General features: G+C 43.6%; 1 protein-coding gene across 1 annotated transcript in view; it reads right to left on the bottom strand.

Annotated features, from left to right (window-relative positions):
* Positions 1 to 260: 260 nt before the first annotated feature.
* The window catches only part of CD82 (CD82 molecule), a 30,640-nt gene continuing 7,085 nt past the window's right edge, over positions 261 to 23,815 (bottom strand). The window contains exons 2-8 of the mRNA XM_056851428.1: positions 19,778 to 19,850; positions 16,663 to 16,787; positions 14,945 to 15,019; positions 6,561 to 6,668; positions 2,339 to 2,530; positions 1,660 to 1,743; positions 261 to 737 (exon numbers count right to left, since the gene is read on the bottom strand). Of these exons, the coding sequence (XP_056707406.1) occupies positions 660 to 737; positions 1,660 to 1,743; positions 2,339 to 2,530; positions 6,561 to 6,668; positions 14,945 to 15,019; positions 16,663 to 16,787; positions 19,778 to 19,850 (735 nt within the window). The 3' untranslated portion in view covers positions 261 to 659. The remainder of the gene's footprint in view (positions 738 to 1,659; positions 1,744 to 2,338; positions 2,531 to 6,560; positions 6,669 to 14,944; positions 15,020 to 16,662; positions 16,788 to 19,777; positions 19,851 to 23,815) is intronic.

The raw sequence follows: 23,815 nt of genomic DNA on the forward strand, positions 1-23,815 counted from the left end.
GACTTTGGTGATATAATAAGCTTGTGGCTGGACCAACTTTGGAGCTGGTGATTGTCGCCAACCAAGACTGAATAATAAAGGAAAAGATGCCATTCTGGGCAAGACACGGCAATCTGTGCAACAAGAGATTCTAGAGAAAATTCAGTAGGCTTGAGGAAGTAGAGAAAGGCAGAGGTGTCAGATCAGTCAGAGAAAGGATGTGCCTTTCTACAGCAAGTGTGTTGGAAAAGAGACACACTAATATGCCACTGCCTGTCATCAAGGCCCTGAAGATTCTTCCTAGTTGAAGAATGCAAGGGTTATGTACATACAGCCCTGGTAGCCGGTGGCTGCAGGAAGGACTACTCTAAGTCTAATCACAATGGGTCAAAACCAAGATAAAAATAAAGGACTGTCTAGCACAGTGCTGACAGTAAAGGTGCAGGGCATCGTATGAGTAGAGGAAGACTTAAGTGGCCTGCTTCATGGAAGAACAGTCAAAAGATAGGAGGGGGGCTGCCCAAGCCCTGATCCCTCAAAGAATTCACAGCTGCAGCGCAGCCTCAGAGATCCACAGCAATGTTGCATGTCACAGGCGGAATGCTAAGTGATGAAGACAGTCTGGGTACAAGGAGAGAAATGGTCCGTTTGCTCTGGGGCAATTCCCGAGGCCAGTGGTCTCAGTACTTGGGCACTTTGGTGTAGTCTTCAGTATGTATGTTCTTGCAAAGGCAGATGGAAAGCACCATTCCCAGCAGCTGCAAGAGAAAAAAAGAAAAGTTAGACGGGCGACCAATGACAGATACGTTGAGGGAGGGAGAGAGGGGGATATAAAAATCACATTTTTTTAAAAAAAAAATTAAGCTTCTGCTCAAATCCCATCCTTTTGGTAAAGCCTTTTTTTACCCCTACCAAAAACAGCAACAAAGGCAGAACTCCATTAAAGCGCATTTGCCAAATTTATCTCCTATTTCATTTGCATTTCCCCCTCTGTTCTCGCAGCTGTCAAAATCCCAGATTGTAAGTGATTCAGAGCAGGCCCCATCTTTTGCTTGTCACTCTATAAAATCTCTTGTACATTGACAGTACTACATAAACAGCATTTTGGCACCTGAGTGCCCAGGAAGGAAGGAGAGATACTCTCACTAAATGCTGAACTTGGACCTGGGTCCAAATCCCATTCTCTGAAATTGATTCATGATGACTGTTTCAGAAGTTTTCTACTCCAGTATCTTCATTTGGAATTCTCCCTGGCAACACTCAGGCATGATTAGGTTCTTAACTACTTTATTAGACCACTTTTATCCAACTACAGTTTCCAGCTTAGGGGCAGGGGCAGAGAGAGAGAGAGAGAGGAAAGTGTTACCTATACTCATTAGGTACCAAATTTCAGCATTTTGAACAAGCACCAAGCAATTCAGAGAGTGATGCTAGGGGATGGGAAGACATCAAAATATGCAGTTACATTCCAGCTGAGCCACAAGACTTCGGGCACACCTACCTAGGCCATTTATCAGGGGACAAGGTGAATTCATTCTCACAAGCCACATAGTGCCTGTACAAATATGAGATGACCATATGGCCAGCATGACCATTGTGATGAGCACACTTTACCACATTGCTCTTGCATTTGACTACACAAAGCAGGACCTCTTAAGGAATGGGAGGAAAGGTACTTACCTCAATGACAGCAACTCCTGCGCAGACTCCAAGAATGATGCCAAGGTTCTCTTGTACCCAGCTTTCCACACCTTCCATGCACCCCTGAAGAAGAATTAGCAAGTAATTAAGATTATGGATGTAAGAATCTCCAGAGAAAGAACCAGAACTCAAACCATCCACTATTAACAAGATTTGGTTATTTCAGGTGGATTGTAACCAATCACTGAACTGTACAAATCAGGGATTCTACTCCTTTCTAACCCTCTTGAAGTTCTATGCCAAGAAAAAATTATGCTAACACAACACTGAGCTTATTTGGATACACTAAAAGATCCACGCACTCCAGCATTCAGTATTAAACTGGGAACTGTTTGATACCTCTGGGAGGCTCAGAAATAGGGGATATTCCAGGTCACCTGTCTCCAGAACCTGGCCCACAGAGGCATAGCTCTTCTAAGTATGGAGGTTCTATTTAGCTACTCTCCAGTTAGATCTACAATGAAAGTGAGTGATATCATGCAGATCTGTTTACCTGCATAGTAGTTAAGTTTCTACATTGTGAACTCTGGGGAATATCCAAATAAAATAAAAGCATGCAAAAGAGCAGATAATGTCACTGTAAACAAACGAGAAGTCTGGAAAAGTTCTTCTTGGGCTCAGAATACACACAAAATAATGAACTGAGAAACATACACACCTTCTTGTTAACTGGCCAATTAGCAAATGTTGCATTGGGGTTAGAAACAGTGTCCAAATCGCAGAAGCCCTCATATTGCAGAGATTCCGTTGTGCCATTTTTGCAAGAGCAAGGGTAGGAAGTCTGATTTCTGTCCAGGAGGATTGTGTTCTGCATCCAGTTTTCCGGCCCAGTCCAGCCACAGCAAGAAAGCTAAATGTAAAGAGAAATAATAATCAAATTCTCCATGTAGCCAAATCTGTGGATACTTAAATCTGGAGACTGGAGCCATGAACAGAAAAGACAATTATTTCTAAAAACCTGAAAAAAGCCCCAGGTTTGCAGACAAATTTGAAATAAAAAAAGCCACCCAAAAACTAAAATAATAGAAGCAGCATCTACCGTGAAAGGGTAGGAACCTTTCCATGGCTGTTTTGGCCATGGAAGATGACTTGTCTGGGCTAGGCCTGGAAGTAGCCATCGGGCAACTTCATACCTCACAAGTTCCTTGACTCATGCACAGCAAGCTGCTCAAGACTGTTCAAAAGTAGCCACCCCACAATAACCAGTGTTGTAGTGGTTAAGAGTTTAAGTATAGGATCTGGGAGACCCAGCTTCAAATCCCTACTCTGCCATGGAAACTCACTGGGTCATCTTGTGCCAGCTACACATTCACAGCCTAACCAACCTCACAGGGTTGTTATTAGGATAAAATAGAGAAGAAAAATGATGTATACTGCTTTGCATCCTGATTGCGGAGAAAGGCAGGGTATAAATGAAGTAAATAAATGTAGCTGAAGATGGGGGGAGATTGGTTGATTGGTGGGAAGGAGAGATGGAAGCGGGAAAGGATATAGGGGTTCCCAGGAAGAGGAAAACTGCAAAGGCAGTGGCAGAAGCAACACAGGCCTAGTGGTAAATTTGTGCCTGGGCTGTTTCAGTTCAGACTGCAGGCAGAGGCTCAAATGGTTCAATCTACCTCAGTTGTTTTAAAAATCCACATTGAATTCTTTTCTGTCTTAACTTACTCCCTGACATAGTTTCCCATATTCAGGGACATTTTATTTTGCATGGAGGAACACGGAAGAACCCTGGCAGTTTTGCCATCTCATTGAGAACTAGGATTGCCAGGTCCCTCTTCACCACCAGCGGGAAGTTTTTGGGGCAGAGCCTGAGGAGGACGGGGTTTGGAGAGGGGAGGGACTTCAATGCCATAGAGTCCAATTGCCAAAGTGGCCATTTTCTCCAGGAGAACATCTCTACTGGATGGAGATCAGTCATAATAGCAGGAGATCTCCAGCTACTACCTGGAGGTTGGCAACCCTATTGAGAACTAAGCCACAAGATAATACCATGTAAAAAAGAGGAAGCCTTCACAACTTATCCCAAAAGGGTTTTTTTTGTCTATGAAGTCTCACCATGGGTGCTTACATAGAAAGCATAGTTGTTAGAACCTTGTTTCACCCAAGGAGACTGAGCAATTGTACTGTAAGCATCAGGGCTTCTAATAAGCTGTATTCTTAAAATATTTTAGGTTCTCATTACATTACTGTTCTTCCATCTCAAGAGCTTTGTGGCAGCAGTGTGGTCACTACCAAATCATGCCTGCAAGGCTGCTGTAAGCACATGTAATAAAATCCAGTGCTGCCAAACGCCAGACCAGTAGGGGGCTCTCACTACAAAAGATATGTTTTCTTTGTAAATTAGTATTTAAAAAATACTTCAGGTGCAACCAATTCTCCTATATTTGTGCTCTGTATAATAAATGCAACGTGTACATTAGCTTGCTGCATAACACTTTTTTATCTGTGTATATTTTAAAAATACTGTGCCCCAAACAAACTGTTCATGGATTTGTCAAAAGTTAGTTCTAGCACATGGAAACTGAACAATAAGTTTGTTGGCATTTGAAATGCCAGTGCACGTTTTTTCATGTGCTTAAAAAACTCACAATATGTGTTATCAAAGCCCGCAAGCCGAAATATTATGTATGTTAATGGAAACTGTGAGGAGCAGCTGACTGGAAGGCTTTAAGAGGGGAGTGGACATGTTCATGGAAGAAAGGGGTATTCATAGCTACTAGTTAAAATGGATACTAGTCATGGTGCATGCCTATTCTCTCCAGGATCAGAGGAGCATGCCTATTATCTTAGGTGTTGTGGAACACAGGCAGGATGGTGCTGCTGCAGTCATCTTATTTGGAGGCACCTGGTTGGCCACTGTGTGAACAGACTGCTGGACTTGATGGGCCTTGGTCTGATCTAGCAGGGCTTTTCTTATGTTCTTATGACTGTGAAAGCGGTTCTTGTCAGTAACTCCACCAGTGCCATGAAACCACTTTAGGACCTACTGCACCCTGTGTTGGAACAAGAGTACAGGCTCCAAACAAAGCCCACACAGAAAAAAAAATCCGATCCTGGAATTCCATTTGTCATACACAAATGGAATTTCAAGAATTTCACTCTTTTTTCATAAGTGTGGTTCCACACCAATCAGTTGCTGTTATAATGTTTCTTCCACATTTTCATATGGAGCCATCTACATAATTTTCACTGTGACAGCAAGCATATGTAGCCTGGATTTTAAAAATACTAGTAGCTTAAACATCTGGGTAGTAGTAATAACCAGCTGATACTAATAATACTGATAATAATCAGCTACTTCCCTAAAACCACTTTATATTCTAACAGTTACCATGAGCCACCAAATGATGGAGCTCTTCAGCTATTCTCTCCACTCAACAACGGGCTGAAAGGGATCTGATGGGAGAGAATACTGTTCTCCCTGTTCTTTCATCTATGAAGAAAGGGAGAGGCCCACTGACTGAGTTCTATCGACCTTTCAGGAGAACCAACTTTAGCTCTCCATCAGAGCTTTGGCGTGGATCAAGATGAAGTTTTCTGTTGACCCAAAAGCTGATCAAATAGCATGTCCTTGCCTAAGTCAGTGGTTTGATCTGATTTCACCTTTCCCATGAAACTTGTTTACCAATTAAATACTAACTTGCAGAAGTACATTTACCATCTTAATTGTCTTAGGTACCTTCCACAGCTCCACCTGTAGTTTGCAAACTCATTATCCCCAAACTCAGGCTTGGATCCAGAGCAGTATTTCTGTGAGTTCAAAGTTTTTCACCCACAGAGAGTGACTTTCTCACTTCCTAGTTCCAGCTACGTCCTCAGATGCCCCCTGAAATGCTGTGTCTGGGGCCCCACAGAAACATTGCTCTGGATCCAAGCCAGGGGGTTTCATTTCACAGGCCTATGATGGGTCCACCTTAGTATTAAAGCACGCTGTGTGTCTTAAAAATAACAAATGTCACTTGCTGAACCCAGCATTTTATGATTTAAAACAGTATTGCCATCACTACAATTTTGTCATCTTCTTCATGTTGCTTGACCATTAATCCTCATGGTCTACGGCACAGTGTGGGTTCAAATACTTCTACTCGCTTCAGAATTGTGGCCCTTGAGTGAGAAGAAAGACACCCCCCAATGAGACCTTTGTGTAACCAAATGCTCAGAATTTCACAGTGCAATCCTATGCAATAACTCCGTTAGCCTCCTGACCTGCCTTCTAGGAAGACCAAAGCAGGCCCTTTTAAAAAGCCTATTTCTGCTGCCTACCAAAAAGGGAAATTCAATACCTGGCACAAAGCATGTCTAGCTCAGCTTGACAGTTCACAAGTTGAGTGGGCCTGCTCTAAACTAAACCTTTCTCAAAGGGGGAAAAACTTAACAAAGGTCAGATTTTAGAAGATACCTTAAACGTTCTACAAAATCAAACAGGCTAAGCTTTTACAAGATTCCTAAAAACATCAAATCTGACTAAGGCAAGAGATTTTATTGGTCAGAACCAGCATTTCAAAAACTTGGCTTTAAGCAGTTTACAAAATGAGCTGCGATCACTAACTGGTTCTAGCAATATTCCAGGGAGTAATGAAATCACATGCCAAGAAGTTTACAACCTTCAGCAACACATACACATAAATGCAAAGCTGTTTCACGTGATCTCTTGCTACTTGATGACTCTGGGACAATACATACTACCTAGACACACCCATACGGGCATACTACTGAACTCACAGTCTGGAGGGGCTTTCAAGGAGGTGCCATTTGTAAGAACTGGTGCTTACAAGTGGGGAGCTCTGTACATTTGTCAAAATCTTTGGAGGTGTGCCACAGCCTCCCCCAACAGCACTCCCTCACAGCATGAATCCCTCTTTTCTTGCATGGCAACTCACCTGTGACTGGACATAGTCCCATGCATTCTGAATGGTCCTGTTTCTTTCATCGTTAGGATTATAATCCTGGATAAGTTTATGAACGATTCCAGATACTTCTGCTTTGAGCTGGCAAAGAAACACAGGAAGGTTAAGTACAGATCTCTCAGAGAAGCTCGTCCATTGTATTACAAAACTGCATTGAATCCACTTGGATTTCCTCTGTCATGGGGGTCATAAGGCTATCAGGGGGCATTCCAGTTGGGACCCGACGTGGAGGAGGACAGAAGGCCAATCCTAAAACTGTATTTCCACTCCAAGACTAGTCCACAGACCAGGTAGTATAAGACACAGACTTACTTAGCCAATGCAACGGGGTCAATGTGTGTGTGTGGGGGGGGAGGGGTTACCCTAGGTTGTACCATTGTGCTTCTGCCAGTATGCAGATCTTCCTCATGACATGAAAATGTTCCAGCTCATTCAGTGGGGGTGGCCTAATAACCGCTTTCAGTCACACAGCCAGTTTGTGTCCTCCTCATCCTGCTTTGCTTCCAGTTCCTCAAAAAAAAAAAAAAAGAAGAAGAAGAAGAAGCCCCAAGCAGCCAAGTGCAAGAACCCAGCAACTAGAAAGCCAGGCGGGGATTCAGCAGGCCCCTGAAGCATTGGCAATGGGCTTTCAACTAGGTCAAGTTCCACAGCAAACAAGCAATTGTCATCAGCCTGTCATGCAGCCAAATTCTAGCATATGGCGACCCTGCTCAGCTCCAGTAAAGCCTGGCAGAGAAGCTCAGACACATAAACCCAGAAATGCTGCAGTGCAGAAGCTACACACAGACCGCCTTGAGCAAAGCTGCCTGGAAGTAGGCTACATTGTCTGCTTATACATTTCTACTGGGGGGAAATAATCATGCAATCCTTGCATGGGGAAAAATAATCATACAACCTTGGCCATCCCTCCCCCTTCCCACCCCAGATGACGCCTAACCCCCATAGCATTACTTAACTGTTCATTCTTGCCCCCCACCCTCACAAGTGGGAGGGGACTGATGGGAAGCAAAGCAACTTGACCTGGTTCTTGTGGCTAATGCAACTGGCTATGGCTACTTTTGTCCTAAGAGGCAGTGAGCCTGAGGGCCTTTCTCTCTCCTCTGTGTTCTGTATAGTGGGCTAAGAGAAAGCTGCTTTTGTGCACTAGACGGGCACCTAACAATGAAGCTGCCACTTCCAAGACTGCTAGTGGTAATTGAAGCCCCCACTCCAAATTGTTCAATGCTCTGTATTGCTTGTCTAACCATCAAGCAAGGATTCATCTGTGCTGGGGTCATAAGAACATAAGAGCACAAGAAAGGCCATGCTGGATCAGACCAAGGTCCATCAAGGCCAGCAGTCTGTTCACACAGTGGCCAACCAGGTGCTTCTACGAAGCCCACAAACAAGACAACTGCAGCAGCATTATCCTGCCTGTGCTCCACAGCACCTAATATGCATGCTCCTCTGATCCTGGAGAGAATGGGTATGCATCATAACTAGTATCCATTTTTACTAGTAGCCATGAATAGCCCTCTTCTCCATGAACATGTGCACTCCCCTCTTAAAGCCGTCCAAGGGCAGCCATCACTGCATCCTGGGGCAGGGAGTTCTACTTAGGCCCCATAATTTATTTTTTATGCCTGAGCCAAACCATTTACTACACTTCTACTACACTGTATTAGTGCCTCTGAGTACATGCAGCATGCCATATTGCAGTCTTCCCACACATGAAGTTAAACCAGGAAGGCCTTCCAAAAAAAGAATGACCATGGCCTCACTGATCCATTTACATTGAGGCAATCATCCCCAATAATTTGAAATACCAACATCCTAGTGACCACGTCACTTACATACTCTAGCAGTTGCTATTATGCCAGCCTTAGATTCCCCTTGTGATGGTCCAACGCAGAAAGGAAATGCAAATCCCCAAAAGTATTTACCCAAATACCCCTGGACTTATGAGCATGTGAACTTGTTTTGACAGTCCTTTAAAATGAACAAGTCTGAAGCCCTCACCTAAGACATATGATGGAAAAGAAACTACCGTTTAGTAGGAGCCTTTTCGCTCCAGCCTGGAACAGGGGAGGGAGATGTTGCACACACTTTGCCATGCACAAGCAGATCTTTGACCTGCCTCAATCATTTATAGAAGGGCTTGCAATAATCAAAGAATGCCGTCAAAACCAAACTTCAGTTCTTCAGCATCAGCAGTTAGTACAGCTGGCATAGCTATCCCAGTGTCATGGGATGAGGTTTACATCTCCACAACTTTGTATGGTGTCGGATCAGTGCTTTAGTTTTGCGGTCAGTGAAAGTGGGACAAAAGGTCACGGTAACAAATATGTGCAGTGCCTTGGGTTCTCATGCTTTCCTCAGATGGAGGTCGTCTAATGGGTTGTTTTGAAGAAGTGCAGCATGAAAAATGTGGATTTGCAGGAAGTGGAGCAAAGAAATCAGACCCGAGGTAACAAAACCACATACATACCCCAACCTATCCCCCAAAGGGAGGAATGGCACAGCAAAACCAAGAAAGAATACAGGCATGAACCGCTTGATGGTGGTTATTTTAGAAACTGCCTTTCAGGAATGTTCAGGTGGCTTATAAATTGTTAACTGTTACTATAAATAGATTTAAAAGAGAAAGTATAAAAGCCAGCAAACAAAACAGAGACAGATATTATACCCCAAAGCTACTGTATGTAACAGAGATACAAGGCCATAATAAGAAAACAGCACACCACATTATGAATGTAGTTAAAATGGCTGCTGAAAAAAGGACACTGAAAATATGCACTTGTTATTTTGGAAGGAGTGCGCTTTATCTAGGATCTCTCCCAACGAATTCTCTGGAGATGCAAACCCTTTCGCTAACCATGAACTGATTTGTTTGCTTGCATACAAGGCAAACTCTGAGACAGGGTCTTTCCAGTCTCTCTTTCTCTGACACTATCTGTTGAACTGATAGTGTAAAAGCTTTTTCTCTCTCGCTCCCACCTGGCTCCTCCAGCCCTTCCAGGGATCCTGACTGGCTCCTAGCTGCTCTGCTCAGACACCAAACAGGACTAGAGAGGAAAGGAGCAGGACCTTTGCCCATCCGTCTCTCATTGATTTCCCCCATTCTATCATATTTTTGAAATGTCCACCTGTCTAAATCCTTACTTAGCACCCACCACTCCAGCTGTCCCATCGTGGCTCCAAGGCTTCTAGCACTGGCATATAAACATTTGTACCATGCTTCCCCATCCAAAGATCCTTGCCTCCATTGGTCCTTCATTCTCCTCACACAGTCCTCCTTTATCCCTCTCACTCTCAAGATCTCATGCAATCTCACCAATATCACTTTCAGTGTCTACAACATCATCCCTTAGGGATGGGTCATTTTGAAATGGAGGCTCTACCACACTTGTTGGCTTTCTATGAATTTCTGAATTGTACCCAATTTCTGAATTGTATCCAAGAGGGCCTTGGATGAAATCTTAATTCTCCACTAACACGCTTAAGTAGGGTTTTCAACATCATCTTCATTGCCTCAGGCAGGGAGCCAGTTGGTCTGCAGGTGGATGGCACACTAGCCAAATCCCTATCTACACCTGAGTGCAACACCGGACATACCTGCCCCTGTTAGATGGCATACCTGCAATCATGGTAGACCAGACCATGGAAACTCACCTAGCTCTGACTAGTACTGACCTACAAACTCACAGCTAGGAGAGGTGCCTACCCACCTAGGCCTCCAATACATGTCAAGGCTGTTTGCTCATCAGAAATTAAGCCCTGGATGACATCATCAAACAGCAGCAGTTTCAGACTAGAAAAAGTTAGCAGAACAATAGCTAAAATACTCTGACTGAATGAGGGACCAGGAAGAGAACAAACTGGGGGATCAAATTCCCCCTTATGTGGCCCCATCCATTTCCCATCACCCATATCCCATCATTGTCTAATGATGACCTTTTTATGTGGCTTTTTAACCCAATCAGGGTCCACAAGGCAGTGTAAGTGTAAAACATTTAAACAATTAAAATATAATTAAAATTATAAAATTCAATTAAAACCACTAACACTAGAATGAGGGCCAGTAACCGTGACTGGTATATGCCAGGGGAAACAAAAAAAGTCTGTACACCTTCCATCCCATAGACCTGCCAAACACATTACCATCTCTCAACATATATGCAGAAGTCAAAAACCTCTCCATAAGGCTCAAGGCTTATAACCCCAATGAAGCCAAAACCCTGAAACCTCCCCCCTCCCCAACATAGCAATGCCTCAAAACATTGCAACTCTCGCAGCAGCAGCACTTTTCCAGCTCGCACCAGGAAATGAAATCCTTACCCTTCTCTCACAAGCGATGGGAAACAAGTCACAAGCTCAGCTGAGGCATAGACTGCCCCGTTGCAACTCTTCCCAAAGCTTCTTTGTATTGTCCCACCAGAATATCTACCACTGAAGGGGCTGCTGGGAAAAAGTATTCAGCAGCCCATAGTGCTTACAGCCCTTGTGTGTAAGGGCTGTTCCTATGTGGTTTCACTCACAGCAGCAGCAATGGGAAGAAGGGGTAGGGCTTTAAACACACACCCTACTCCATCCAGTATTTGGCTGACATGTCTGACAGTAACATGACGCTCATACAGATGGGAGTGAGGAAAAAGAGCAAGCCACAAAGAACAAGATTTTACTGTAGAACAGAGCATCCATAGGACATCGCTAATAGCTTGAGAACTTGAAAGACGTTCACAAATAGAATAGGGCTCCTGCTACACAAGCCCAAGAGTGTCACAGCAGCAAAATGCAAGGTTCAACTCAGAAGCTATGGGTGGTGCAGACGTCTGGGTTGTTGTCCAGCCATCCTAACTGTGAAGTCAGCCAGGAACCATGGAATGTTTCTCAACTTCCCCTTGAGGACAGTTTGGGCTCTACGTAAACTGATACAGAGGTCAAAAAGAGTTTCCCCATTTTAACTACTTAACCATTAGATAAACTCCATTCATTGTCTATCAAGTAATTCAACTTAGTTGGAGACTGTGACATTAGAAAACAAGTGCAAGAGAGAAAGAGGAGAGTTTAGAGGAGCCCGAGGAAGGCCTAAGAAGACCAGCCTGCAATTTTCAGTCCTAATGAGGCAAATATATCAGTTCTAACTTTCAAGTGAAATCAAAGGAGAAAACGCTTCTTACTAGGAACTTAACTATAGAATATTATGAGTCAGGCCAATGAAGGATTATAAAGGGGGGCCTTCCACCCCACTGGCTTCCAGCTGGCCAATTCCAACTGGAACTCGGCCACTTTCTTCAGGAGACATGTGGGAGAAGAGTTTGGTGTGCCAGCTTCTTCCTGCCAAGAAGAACCCAGTAATATTTCCAAGGATGCTTTCCCACTATGTGCAAAGGGGGGGGGGGAGAGATGAGGCCTCATGTCTAACCTCTGTTTCTGGAGAGTTGCCCTAGCAACACTCAACACAGGCCTTTATCAGAGGGAGGAAAAATAATGTGGAAGCTCTGTTTCTTGCTCTTAATTAACTAAAGAAGGGGAGTGGGATTAAAACACACACACACACACACACACACATCAGAGCACTAAAAGCTACTACACCCCAGAAAATCAAGCTTGGAGGTGGAGTGTCTCACACAGATAGTCTGTTCTTACTTATAAAAAGAACAGACTAATTGAAAAACCTCATATGCTTAATTTTTCATTCACTTTTCCATTGCCTTTCATTGCTTTACATATGCAGTGTGGTAGAGGCATTTCAAAGTGGACAGATTAGCTAGAATTGCTGGCAGCCTGCAAAGAAAGGATACAGGAAGGGGTGAAGATGGAAAGCAGTGCAACTGACTTGAAAGCTCTCCAATATGCAGAAATATTTAAACAACAAAATAGGCCAAACCCTGCAGGGAGAAGCCTAGATGGATTTCACATGTAAATTGACGGAAAGCCTATATAATTTACACCTTTTAAAAATTGCTTCTACACAGATGCCTTTGTCCTGTTGCTCTAAAATCTGGCAGGTAGGATGCCTTTAATTTCATTCCATTTGAAAATTTACAAGCAGGAAAAGACCAGTTCAGTCTCCCATTAATACAATGGAAAACAACAATAAATAGCAAAAAAGGAAAGCAAGCTAACAACTAGTGAAAAGGATGGAGAAACAGGATTTAAAATACACACTCCTAACGTGAATTCAGTAAAAATTTCACAATCCCACAGTTCTTATATATCTAGTATTATATTCAGGGGAAGTGGTTAGAATGCTTCTCACAAGTTGCCAGTGAAGCTGTATTGTGTGTATTTTTAACTAGTCTAGGGGGTCGTCAACCTTTTATGAAAGCTACTTCTGAGCTACTCCACACATGCTACCAAGTATCCAGAAAAAGAACATGGATTAGGAAAAGCACGAGAAATGAAACTATTGACTAAGAAACACAGAGAAAAATCTTATGAAGCAAAAGATTAAAAACAAAACAAACCTAGAATTTCATTTCTTAGGCCTTCTAGGGGTTGTACAAGTGGGAGAGCTACCAGTGGCCCCTGAGCTGCCTGTTAGAGACCCATGAACAAGACTGTCTATAATTGAACTCAAATGTGCACGGGATTTCAGACCAATGCCAGTTCCAACCAACTCCACAATGGAGAGCTCCTCACTAAGTTAGTGTGGCATAACATCAGCAGGAAGTAATATCTTACTATTTTCCAATTCTTTTATTATTATTATGGCACATTTAACCAATTTTTCTCCACTCACTGAGGCTTACAAAATCAACAACAGAAACCTATCAAGTACCACAAATATTTAAAGCAGGTTACTGAACAAGCCTACCTGCTGTCAACCAACTAATTCACCTGTGTAGGAAGGGAGGCAAAAGCAGCTAGTAGCAGCTCTGCCCTTGATGGCAATAATCTCTCCACAGGCACCTCCCACATATTTCTCTTCCAAAACAGCCTTTCACATTGAAACATTTGCCCTTGGAGAAGGGATATTTAAAAAAATAATCTGTTAATTTCCCAACTTCTTAAGGGGATAATCAAAGTTGGCTATTCAAGTATATACTGAATAAGCCTCTCTACATCTTTTTAGTATGTCCATCCCCCCCACGCCACCAAATCTTTTACCCCATCCAGAAAGCCCTAACCTCTTGAAAAGCAACATCTTCTCTCAAATGCTAATCTCTGTATTTGGTCTGCCAAAAGAAAAAAAAATGTATACAGTTCTGAAACTTCTGGTGTTCTACAACTAGATGAGAGTATTAACTAGTTAAGCAGTTTTCACCAACACTGACTGAAAACGTATAGTGAAGTCAGGTCACTATTTTTATTGTTTAGATCAGGGGTGCATAATTAAAACCATTGTATAGGTCACAACACATCTTGACTGAAGCTAAGCAACATCACCTTCCTTTATTATGGTCTACATATCTTTAGTGGGGGCAGTTAACAATGCCTCCTCACAGATGCTCTCTAGGCTAAGAAACAGCATTCTGACACACACATACCAGAAGTTTCTTGCAAATGCAAGCCTCTGGGGACAATAGAGAAACTTCCCATGGTGGGTCAAGAACACAGAGTCCAGAGAGGGGGCATGTTCCAACCTCGTCCCCACCTTGGAGAGATGTTCCATGCAGGGGTGGAATTCTTGCATTTCACCTACTACGCAGACTCCTCAGTGTCCCAGAGTAGAAGTTTGGTATGGGTGAGCTTTACAACATGAAGAAACTTGTCAGTATGTTGTATATTCATGGTTGGCATACTAGACTATGCAAGACACCCCAGCCTAAAGACCTGAAGTGTTTTCTGAGACCAGAAATTGTAACTACTTCAAAAGGAGACAGAAGGGTTAGTGAAGACTGGTAGCAGTTATTTGCCTCCTTCCATAGCTGTGTATGGTTGGTATGATATATCTGGGGAACCAAAAAGGAGTAGAACAAAGTGTCCCAATCAAGGAACACATTAAGAATTTGTATGCATATTGGAATGAAACTCACAGATAAGAAATAATGAGTTTGAAAACAATTTACATAGTTAGTTTCCACCCAAGGATTCATTTCCCTGTAATTTTATCCCATGATTGTATACTCTTATAATCACACCAGACTTCCCTTGGTTGTACTTCATTCACTGATCTACCTAGCACATCATTAACTGGTGCCTTTATTTGGACGTGATGGGTAGCCACAGGGGGGAAGAAAAGCATCACCATTAAAAAAAATGTCTATGTAAAGCTTATTTCATGAACTTGCTTAGAGTGGAATGGGAATCCAAGATTAGCACCAGAACTAGAGGGCATCAGGATAGGTGGTCACAGTGCAATACTTTTACCAGTGCCAATTTGTTTTTTAAAAGTGGGGGGAGGACACAGCAGAGAGATGTGGGTCCCTTACGCCATCTTTTTGAAAGTAGATGAGCAGTCCAGCAGCTATCTGGCCTATCAGGATCAGCAACAGACAGGTGAAGTACTGGGGGAAAGAAACAGAAATACAAGAATTCAGTGGTATTTTCCATGCCCCGGGACCTTATTATGATGAATATCCCACTTTTCTCCCTAATCCGGACCCAAAGCAGCATAATCACATCATCCATTCATCCATCGGATTTATATTCCACCCTCATACCTGGCAAGCCGGGCTGAGAGTGGGTCACAACACAATAGTAAAACATCAATTAAAACAACATTAAAGCATACATTAAAATTACATGCATCATATTTATAATAAAACCATCTTCTAAATCGCAGCTGCTATGCAGGTTCAGTCTACAGTGGGCCCCCAGACAAAACTGGGGGAAGGATGGGGAGGCCAGCAAATGATGATGGTGAAAAGACTTGTGGTTGCCCTCAGGTGTAAGCCTGACAGAACAGTTCCATTTTGCAGGCCCTGTGGAACTCCTTTAGGTCCCGCAGGGTCCTGATGTTACTTGGGAGACTGTTCCACCAGGCCAGGGCCGAAAAAGCCCTGGCCCTTGTCAAGGACAGCTGCACACTCCGCGGGCTGGGGACCACCAGTAAATTGATATTTATTCATCGTAGAGCTCTCTGGGGGGTATGCCAGGAGAGGCGGTCTCGCAGGTATGATGGTCCCAGACCATGTAGGGCTTTAAAGGTCAAAACCAGCACCTTGAACCTGATCTGATGCTCCAGCTGGAGCCAGTGCAGTTGTCTCAGCACTGGAGTTATGTGCTCTTGCAGCGAGGCCCCAAAAAGGAGCCTCGCCACAGCATTTTGCATCAGCTGGAGTCCCAAGGGCAGTCCTGATCAGTCCCAAGGGTATCCTTCCTCTTCCACCCTATCCCCACCACTTTGTAAGGTAGGTTAGGCAGAGATTGTAATGAATCTCGGTCATCAGGTGAGCTTCCATGGCAGACTGGGGATTCGACCCTGATTGTCCTAGGCCTTAGTTTAAGACTCTAACCACTATACCATGCCAACCATAAAGTTCACGAAACAGGAATATATGGAAGACAGCCTGAAACAATAGCTTCAGAATCAGTTGGCTTTCCCTTCAAAAACCCAAAACATCTTTCACAATGTAAGAGTTCTTCATTTCAAGGAGATTTTCCATTTTTACTTGCTCACAGAGTGCAAGAAGCTCAAAGAATCTGCTAATCAGGTTTCCCTATAGCGGTTCCAACAAGAAATTGTCACAGATTTACACAGGGTGCACTAGACTGCTTGGAATCGGAGCAAACAGTCCTATCCCAGCCTTCCTGGTGTTAACTGAGGCACAGCTCAGAGGCCTTCATAACTGCACAGGGGCATATGGGCATATTTTTCACTTGGCATAGAGGAAAAAGGGGACACCAGGCAAGCCAAAAAGGAGATCCATGACAGCTGGCACTGGAGGAGCTGCTGTGGTTGCCAGCAATCTCAAAAGAATTGTACAAAAAGGTCCCTTGTGACACTGGGACCTCATACTGAGGATGAGTAAAAATAAAAAGCTGAAGACTTTGTCAAATTACTGTTGCTTTGCTGGCGCTGCTAAGTGTATCTCCATCACTACTGGAGATTAAGCGCCTCTACATATGATGGTTTCTAGACCAACTGCTGCTAGGAAGAACCTTAGATAACATTTGGGTTTTAAGTGACTTTGTCTACATCACTCACCAGTCCCAAGAGACATCGAATCTCATTGACTGCTCCAAGGCAGCCCAGGAACCCCATTAACATGGTGACAGCCCCAACTCCAATGAGAATGTATGCCCCAGTCTTTAATGATGATGACGAAGTTTCTGTGGGAGCCAGAAAAGAAATATAATTTTTAAAACAAGCTAGTTTACACGTTCACCTTTTAACCACTCTGCACTCTAACTAAACAACAAGAGAAACTACATTACCATATGTATTAATTATGAAATATCAGCATATTTGCATTGTCACTTCTCCTATGAGTATGAACATTAATGGTCACAAAGATGTGTCCAGAGACAGGGCAAGGTTCCTACATACCAGAGCAGGGGAATCATAGATGTTAGAAAGTTGTGATATTAAAAAAACCAACACAAAATGAACCATAGACCCAAACCTTTCAAAAGTAACCTCAACGAAGAAAGGTGAAAAGGAGAATTTAAATGAGCAGTTCACTTGGATTCAGCCAATATGGAACTACTAGGACCCGCCAGGCAACAGGGTCATTGTTGTCAAGTAACAGTCGCGCCTTGAGCTGCTAGGATGTGGCTGCTTCCTCTAGGTTGGCAGCTCCATGGACCAAAATAAGAAGCAAACAGATAGTGGGCTGAGTGGAAGAGAAGAAGAGCCAAGTGTAGCAACTGAGGAATACAGGGACAGGTTTCCTGAGCGGGAGCATGGCAGGGAGGGGAATGAAGAGATGCGAAGGACACATTCTTATCTGGCTTCTCTGAATATGACCCCCCGGGATGAATCTTTTAAGCTGTAATGGGGACTGCACTTGACACATAATAGGACCTTAGGAGAAGACGACTGCCTCTGGAAAATGTACATGTTCAGGCTCACAACCCATACCCCCCCAAAGCTACAGATCTTTAAAGTTACGAGAGAAACACTGTCCCCTTGGCACGAGTGTTTTGTATGTGCATGGGAGGGGTTAGCCTATTTGAATATGTTCTGTATTGTTGACCACTATAACATGACTCACATGTTCCACTAACCTTTTCTCCCTAGCATCTACTTCTTGACTAAGCAGAGGGTCTGCAGTGACCACGACTGAAGCCTGGGTGAGGATGGAAAAAAATTTCCCTCAACTATTCTCTTCTCTACTGTTGACAAATCTGCAGGCTGACAATGGTGTCTCTTAACTTTTCTAGCTTCTGGAGGATACTGAAGCCTTGATTGCAAAGTGAAAAGAGGTTACGAGATATTCTGGAGTGTCACCCAACATTTCCAGCATCTTGTTACATCCATAAAAGCCAGAAAGGTCCTTTTTTTCTAAAAAGAAAAGGAGCTATCTTGTGCATTTGCTATGGGACTGCAGCACGCCCACCCCTTATACATTCACACAGAAGTAAATACATGGAGCCCCGTGGCGCAGAATGGTAAGCTGCAGTACTGCAGTCCAAGCTCTGCTCACAAACTGAGTTCTATCCCAACAGAAGTTGGTTTCAGGTAGCCAGTTCAAGGTTGACTCAGCTTTCCATCCTTCCAAGGTTGGTGAAATGAGTACCCAGCTTGCTGGGGGGTAAAGGGAAGATGACTGGGGAAGGCACTGGCAAACCACCCCGTAAACAAAGGCTGCCTAGTAAATGTCAAGATGTGACATCACCCCATGGGTCAGGAATGACCCGGTGCTTGCACAGGGGACCTTTACCTTTTTAAATGCATGGCAGCTTCTCATTCAACTGCTAGGTGATCATAAGATGTTTTAAGAGTGATAGTTTTCAAAGCTGAAAAAGACTGACCTATTGAATATCACAGGAAGCCTTTTCAACTTTAGCTTTATCTCTGGGAAGACTGTTGCAAGAAATTATAAGCATTGAACATTCCCTCCAAGGAGCTTTGTTCTAAAAGCTTTCCCAGCCAGGCTGAACATTTAGGAGGCAGCCATGAAGCCAACAACGGGTGTATCTTCAACAGAATTTTATGCAAGCCATCCTAGAGCTCAAGAGCCCACTGGAAATTTAATATCAGCAGTGGCTAAACTGACTTTACATGCAACACACCCTGCATTGCTCTCCTTTCCAACTGTACAGCCAAAGCCTTTCAAAGATCATAGTAGAAAGGCTGAGCCTGGACGCAGCCCACAGTTTGCAGCACGTCTCTGCTATTCAAGGAAAATTCCGCAGACCTTGTTGGCAGGAGGCCTCCACTGTTTCGATTCTCCCTTGCTCCATCTTTTTTTTCCTACTCCGGGAAAGATGCCAAAGCAGCACAAGAAAAGATGGGGGCCAGGCCTTTCTGGCAACACACTGGAATGCCCTGCTGAGTAAAGTGCCTTCCCAGACTCTGTTAACGTTACCAGAGCAAAAGGGAAGAGGAAACAGGAGAGGAAAGAGCTTCATCTGCAAATATCAAGGAGGGAAGGAAGCAAGAACTTCTCCTGCACACACAGCTAAATTCCAGGCCAAAAATCAGGGCTAAATGGAATTGACACGCAGGAAGGTTCCAAGCCCTTGGCAGCACAACAGCCCACAGGATCAGTGCCTCCGTAGTGAGAACTCCAGTTGGAGAACTCCTTTCAGCCGCTCAGCCCACTTTGTTATGAGTTTCGGTTCCAGACCACAAGGGGGAATCTAGGTCACAAATCAAGCCCTCAGTCATTTCTGTAGTCTTGAAAAGATGGCTGCAGCATGAAAAGGAGAAATAATCTGGGCTAACCCTTCTCAAAACAGTCCTTTCTTGCCTTTCCTCGCTTGCAATTACATTGCAGCCATCATGTAGATACTAACAGTTAAATGGGGAGAAACCCCACATGCTGGTTTTTTTTAAAAGATACATTCACTTGGTAATTTTACATTTCACAAACTTTTACAGAAGAGAGCCAAAGCCCACGGTAGTGATTTTCTCAAGGCGAATGCTCCCAGTCTGACCTGGCATAGTCACCGAAGAAAAAAGCTGATTAGCTACAGAAAGTTCTTCTGAATCTAGGAGGAAGCCAGCTCTGTTTAGGGCTGGGATCTACAAATGGGTTCCTCGTTTACACAGGTTTCCCTTTGCAATTTATTTAGCGGAATAGTGCTCTCTCTTACTGGGCGTATACAAGATGCCATTCAGGAAAAAAGTCAAAAGCACCAAAACACTGGCTTACGCAAAACGTAAATGAAGCTGTTTTTGTCGACCATAATCCATATTCCGAAGCCCAGAATCACAGCACCCAAGATCTGGAAAACAAAAGACAATGTGGTGATACAGAGAAAGAAAGACAGTAGTGAAAATACAATAGATCAGAGGCGTATCCCATTTTCACCCGTTTGCCCAAGACATTTCTCCACATGCCCAGAGCCAGGCAAAGGCACACAGTAAGCACCTTACTTGGTTATGGGAGGACAAACCTAAAGACAAACAGGTAGATACATTACAGATTTAAAAATATGGAATTCTGTTTAATTTTCAAGATAGGTCAAATACAAAAAAAAAAATCTCTACTGAAGAAATTGGTTGCTAAGAGGGGTCCGAAACACGTTTGGAAGCTCACAAGCAGGGTATGAGGGTGGCACCATTACCAGAATTTGGTATAAAGAGGTGTACTGCCTCTGTACATAAAGGCTCAGTTTAATTATAGTGGCTTGTAGACCCCAGCTGCCTCTTATTTTTCCCTCCAAACCTCTTGATACATGAGCTACTTTCTTTTCACAGTGACCAAAGTTTCCCTAGCAATGTTGCTGGCAAGTAAAACAAAGAGGTGAGCACACCAGACAAGAGCAAACATACACTATGAACAATGGCTCAGTTCCTTTGCAAGCCTGTTAGCAGTTCTTGAGGATATAGACTTTTTTAATAAAAAAAAAATCACAGTTCTTTCAAGGCTCCAGTTGTAAAGGTCTTGCAAGGACATGTTATGGAGCACCTATACCAGCAACCTATGTAGGAGTTGCCTAGAAGAAGAGACCAAAAATACTTAACACAGCAGCTGAAGTATCTTCATTTGTTTAGGGCACTCAGTTATCATGAGCCACATAATGTGGAAGGGAAGGGAGCATAAAGCTGCAGTTCCACATTTGCTTACCTTCCAGGTGTGCCCCAGTTAAATTTTATTTATTTATTTTAAAATTTGTATCCCACTCTGTCCCAGCCAAAGACAAGCTCAGAGCAGCTTACATCATAAAAACAGTATTTACAATACAGTCATTACCATACGAAATATAAATTACGATTAAAACCGTAATTCCATAAGCTCTAAAATCCAGCTGGTGCCCAATTCACTGACACAACAAATCAGCCGCCAGCCAAGAGGAGAGATGGTCAGGATCCCCAAATCAGATCGAGCCCAGATAAAATGGGGGAAGGGAAAGGGAGCCCAGCTGCGATGGAAACCGTCGCTGCTCTCAACCATAGGCCTGGCGGAACATCTCAGTCTTACAGGCCCTGTGGAATTGCATTAGAGCCCACAGGGCCCTGGTCTCACTGGATAGAGAGTTTCACCAGGCTCAGGCCAGGGCCGAAAATGCCATGGCTCTGGTTGAGGACAGCCAGAAACATCTTGGGCAGGGACTACCAGCAAGTTGTTGTTCACTGACCGTAATGCTTTTGGGGGGCATACCGGGAAAGACAGTCCCACAGATACGATGGTCCCAGACCATTTAGGGCTTTAAAGGTTAATGCCAACACCCTGACCCTGATCTGGTGCCCCACCTGGAGCCAGTGCAGTTAATGGAGCACTGGTTGTATGTGTGCTGTCAGTGGGGTCCCCATAAAGACCTTCACTGCTGCATTCTGGACCAGCTGGAGCTTCTGGAGCAGTCTCAAGGGCAGCCTTATGTACAGTGAGTTACAGTAGTCTAGCCTGGAGGTGACTGTCGCATGGATCACTGTGGCTAGGTCAGCTGGACTTATTTCCAAGCAAGCATGTACAGGATAAACCTACTAGTTTTTGATATTGCAAACAAGTGGCTAAGAGTTGGGCAATTAAAGTAGGAAGTTAAGGCAATCCTAAAAAGGATTATTCCAAAGACTGGGGGCGGGGCATTGTTCTCACCAAGCTAGAAACCTTGTGCCTAGACTGTACTATATCAGGGTGGGGGTAGAAGCTCACATGACTGCATGCTTCATCAGATAATTCCCCCCCCTCCGCATAGAAATAGAAACTTGTCAGAGAAAAATGAGAACTGGACCCCAGACTCACTCACTTCAGACCTCTCATTTGAAAGCAAAGAAAAGCTGGACAACCTCTTCAGACATGCATTTATACCGAAGTCCACATGGATATATGATGTTTACCACATATGAAAATGCATGCTGGTCCTAACAGACCCACATTGTTAGCATACCTGCAGCCATCTCCCAATGTAGGAGTAGACCCTAGGAATGAAGTAGGACACAGCTGGAAATGGGCTTTATTGGATCCATCATGTATGATCATACTGTTAAATGATGCAACAGGAAGCCAGTTCTACTGTGCAGCCTGATGTGATCAGCATGCTGCATGTTTGCCTGCAAATACATTCAAGTGAAGCTACAACTCATGTAACATTTACATGGAAGCAAAACCTGTGGCTATGACCCACTACACAAAAAGCCAATGGTTCACACACTGCAGCTGAATTGTGTTCCTCAGATATTGCCAGCTGGAGGGCTGTTTGTTGCCAAGCAAGACAGCTAACCCCTCTGCAGTCAACACTGCTGTAACAGAGAATATTCTACATTTGAGTGTAACTGCATTAAAGAGAGAGAACATGAGGTTGCCTTATACTAAATCAGATCATTGGTCCATCAAGGTTAGTATCATCTACTCTGACTGGCAGCAGCTCTCCAGGGGCTCAGCAAGAGATCTTTCACATCCTTTTAATCTATAATCCCTGGAGACGCCGGGGATTGAGCAAGGAACCTTCTATATGCTAAGAAGATGCTTATCACTGAGCTACAGCCCCTGCCTAGACAGAAAAGGAACAAGTAGGTAATTTACACTAGATAGACTGAGATGGGGTGAAAAGCTCTAGTTTCTCTATTGGCAGATTCAGCACTGGATCAAAAAACGGTTTTTGTCAGTCCATGCTTTCCCTTCAATTTAAATTTGTGAATTGCTTCAAGGCATCCATACATCTGAGGCAGTTAATTAAAAGGGAGGGGTGGAAGAAGGATACCCAAGTTTAATTTGAGACTAAAAATTTGAATTGACGCTACAGGGCAAATTCAGTAGAAATACAGTAAATTGAGAAGGAATGAGATACTGGCTCATATTTGACATTGGCGTTAGACCCATCACTAGAAGTAAAGAAGTTTGTGCTTGCATATGAGCCGTCCCCCCCCCCCCCAAAAAAACCCCACTACAGAACCAAAACAGTGATCTATCTGGCACCATGATGCAGTCTACCACAATGTTCCACGAAAAACTGTCAGGATCGATACTCCTTTTGTGACCATAAACAATTACACTACCCTTCTTAGCTACAGCATGGCATTTGACGCATATGCAACTTGAGTAGCATTTTTTCCCTCTTGAGTTTCCCTCTTAAGTTAAAGCCATGTCCTCTGTTAAGTGGTGGCTTCTAAACATTTTTGTATTACCATTGTTCGACAGAGATTCAACACTATCCAAACAAGGGTGTGTGTATATATATGTGTGTGTGTGTATGGATTTCAAAGGGTTTCCCCCCCCCCCAAAAATGAACATTTCCATTTCTACTGAAGTACTGAACAGTTGCAGTGACTAGTCTTGCATGAGAAAGAAGATGCATATCTATTCTCAGTGCTAGAAGACAGAAAATGCAAAGTATGCCTTAGGGTATGTGCACAGTGTTTTATACTCATCACTGAGCTATATTATTGTTTTAGAAATTAAATATCAAGTACATTGCAGGAGGCTTCGAAACAAACATGTAGGAGTTCACACCATGCCAACTTGCTCATCAGAAAGAGGGACAAACAGAAGCTTTAAGTTCTTGTCTTTTGAGAAAAAACTGGAACATTCAGCCTACAAGATTATGTGCAGCAATTGGTCTGATCCTTAAGACATCATAATTTATGCTGTCAGCAGAAACACAGAGTTTCACTGGCCCAAGGCTGACCTACAAAACTCTTCAGAGGCACAGCAATCCAGACAAACTTGAAAAGCAACTAAGTAGTCCAAAAAGCAGTCAATATAGCTCATCTGCTTCACAGGGACTATAGACAAGGTGTGGCCTCTGCA

The sequence above is a fragment of the Euleptes europaea genome, chromosome 6 (assembly GCF_029931775.1).
Source record: "Euleptes europaea isolate rEulEur1 chromosome 6, rEulEur1.hap1, whole genome shotgun sequence".
In the NCBI taxonomy this organism is placed as follows: domain Eukaryota; kingdom Metazoa; phylum Chordata; class Lepidosauria; order Squamata; family Sphaerodactylidae; genus Euleptes; species Euleptes europaea.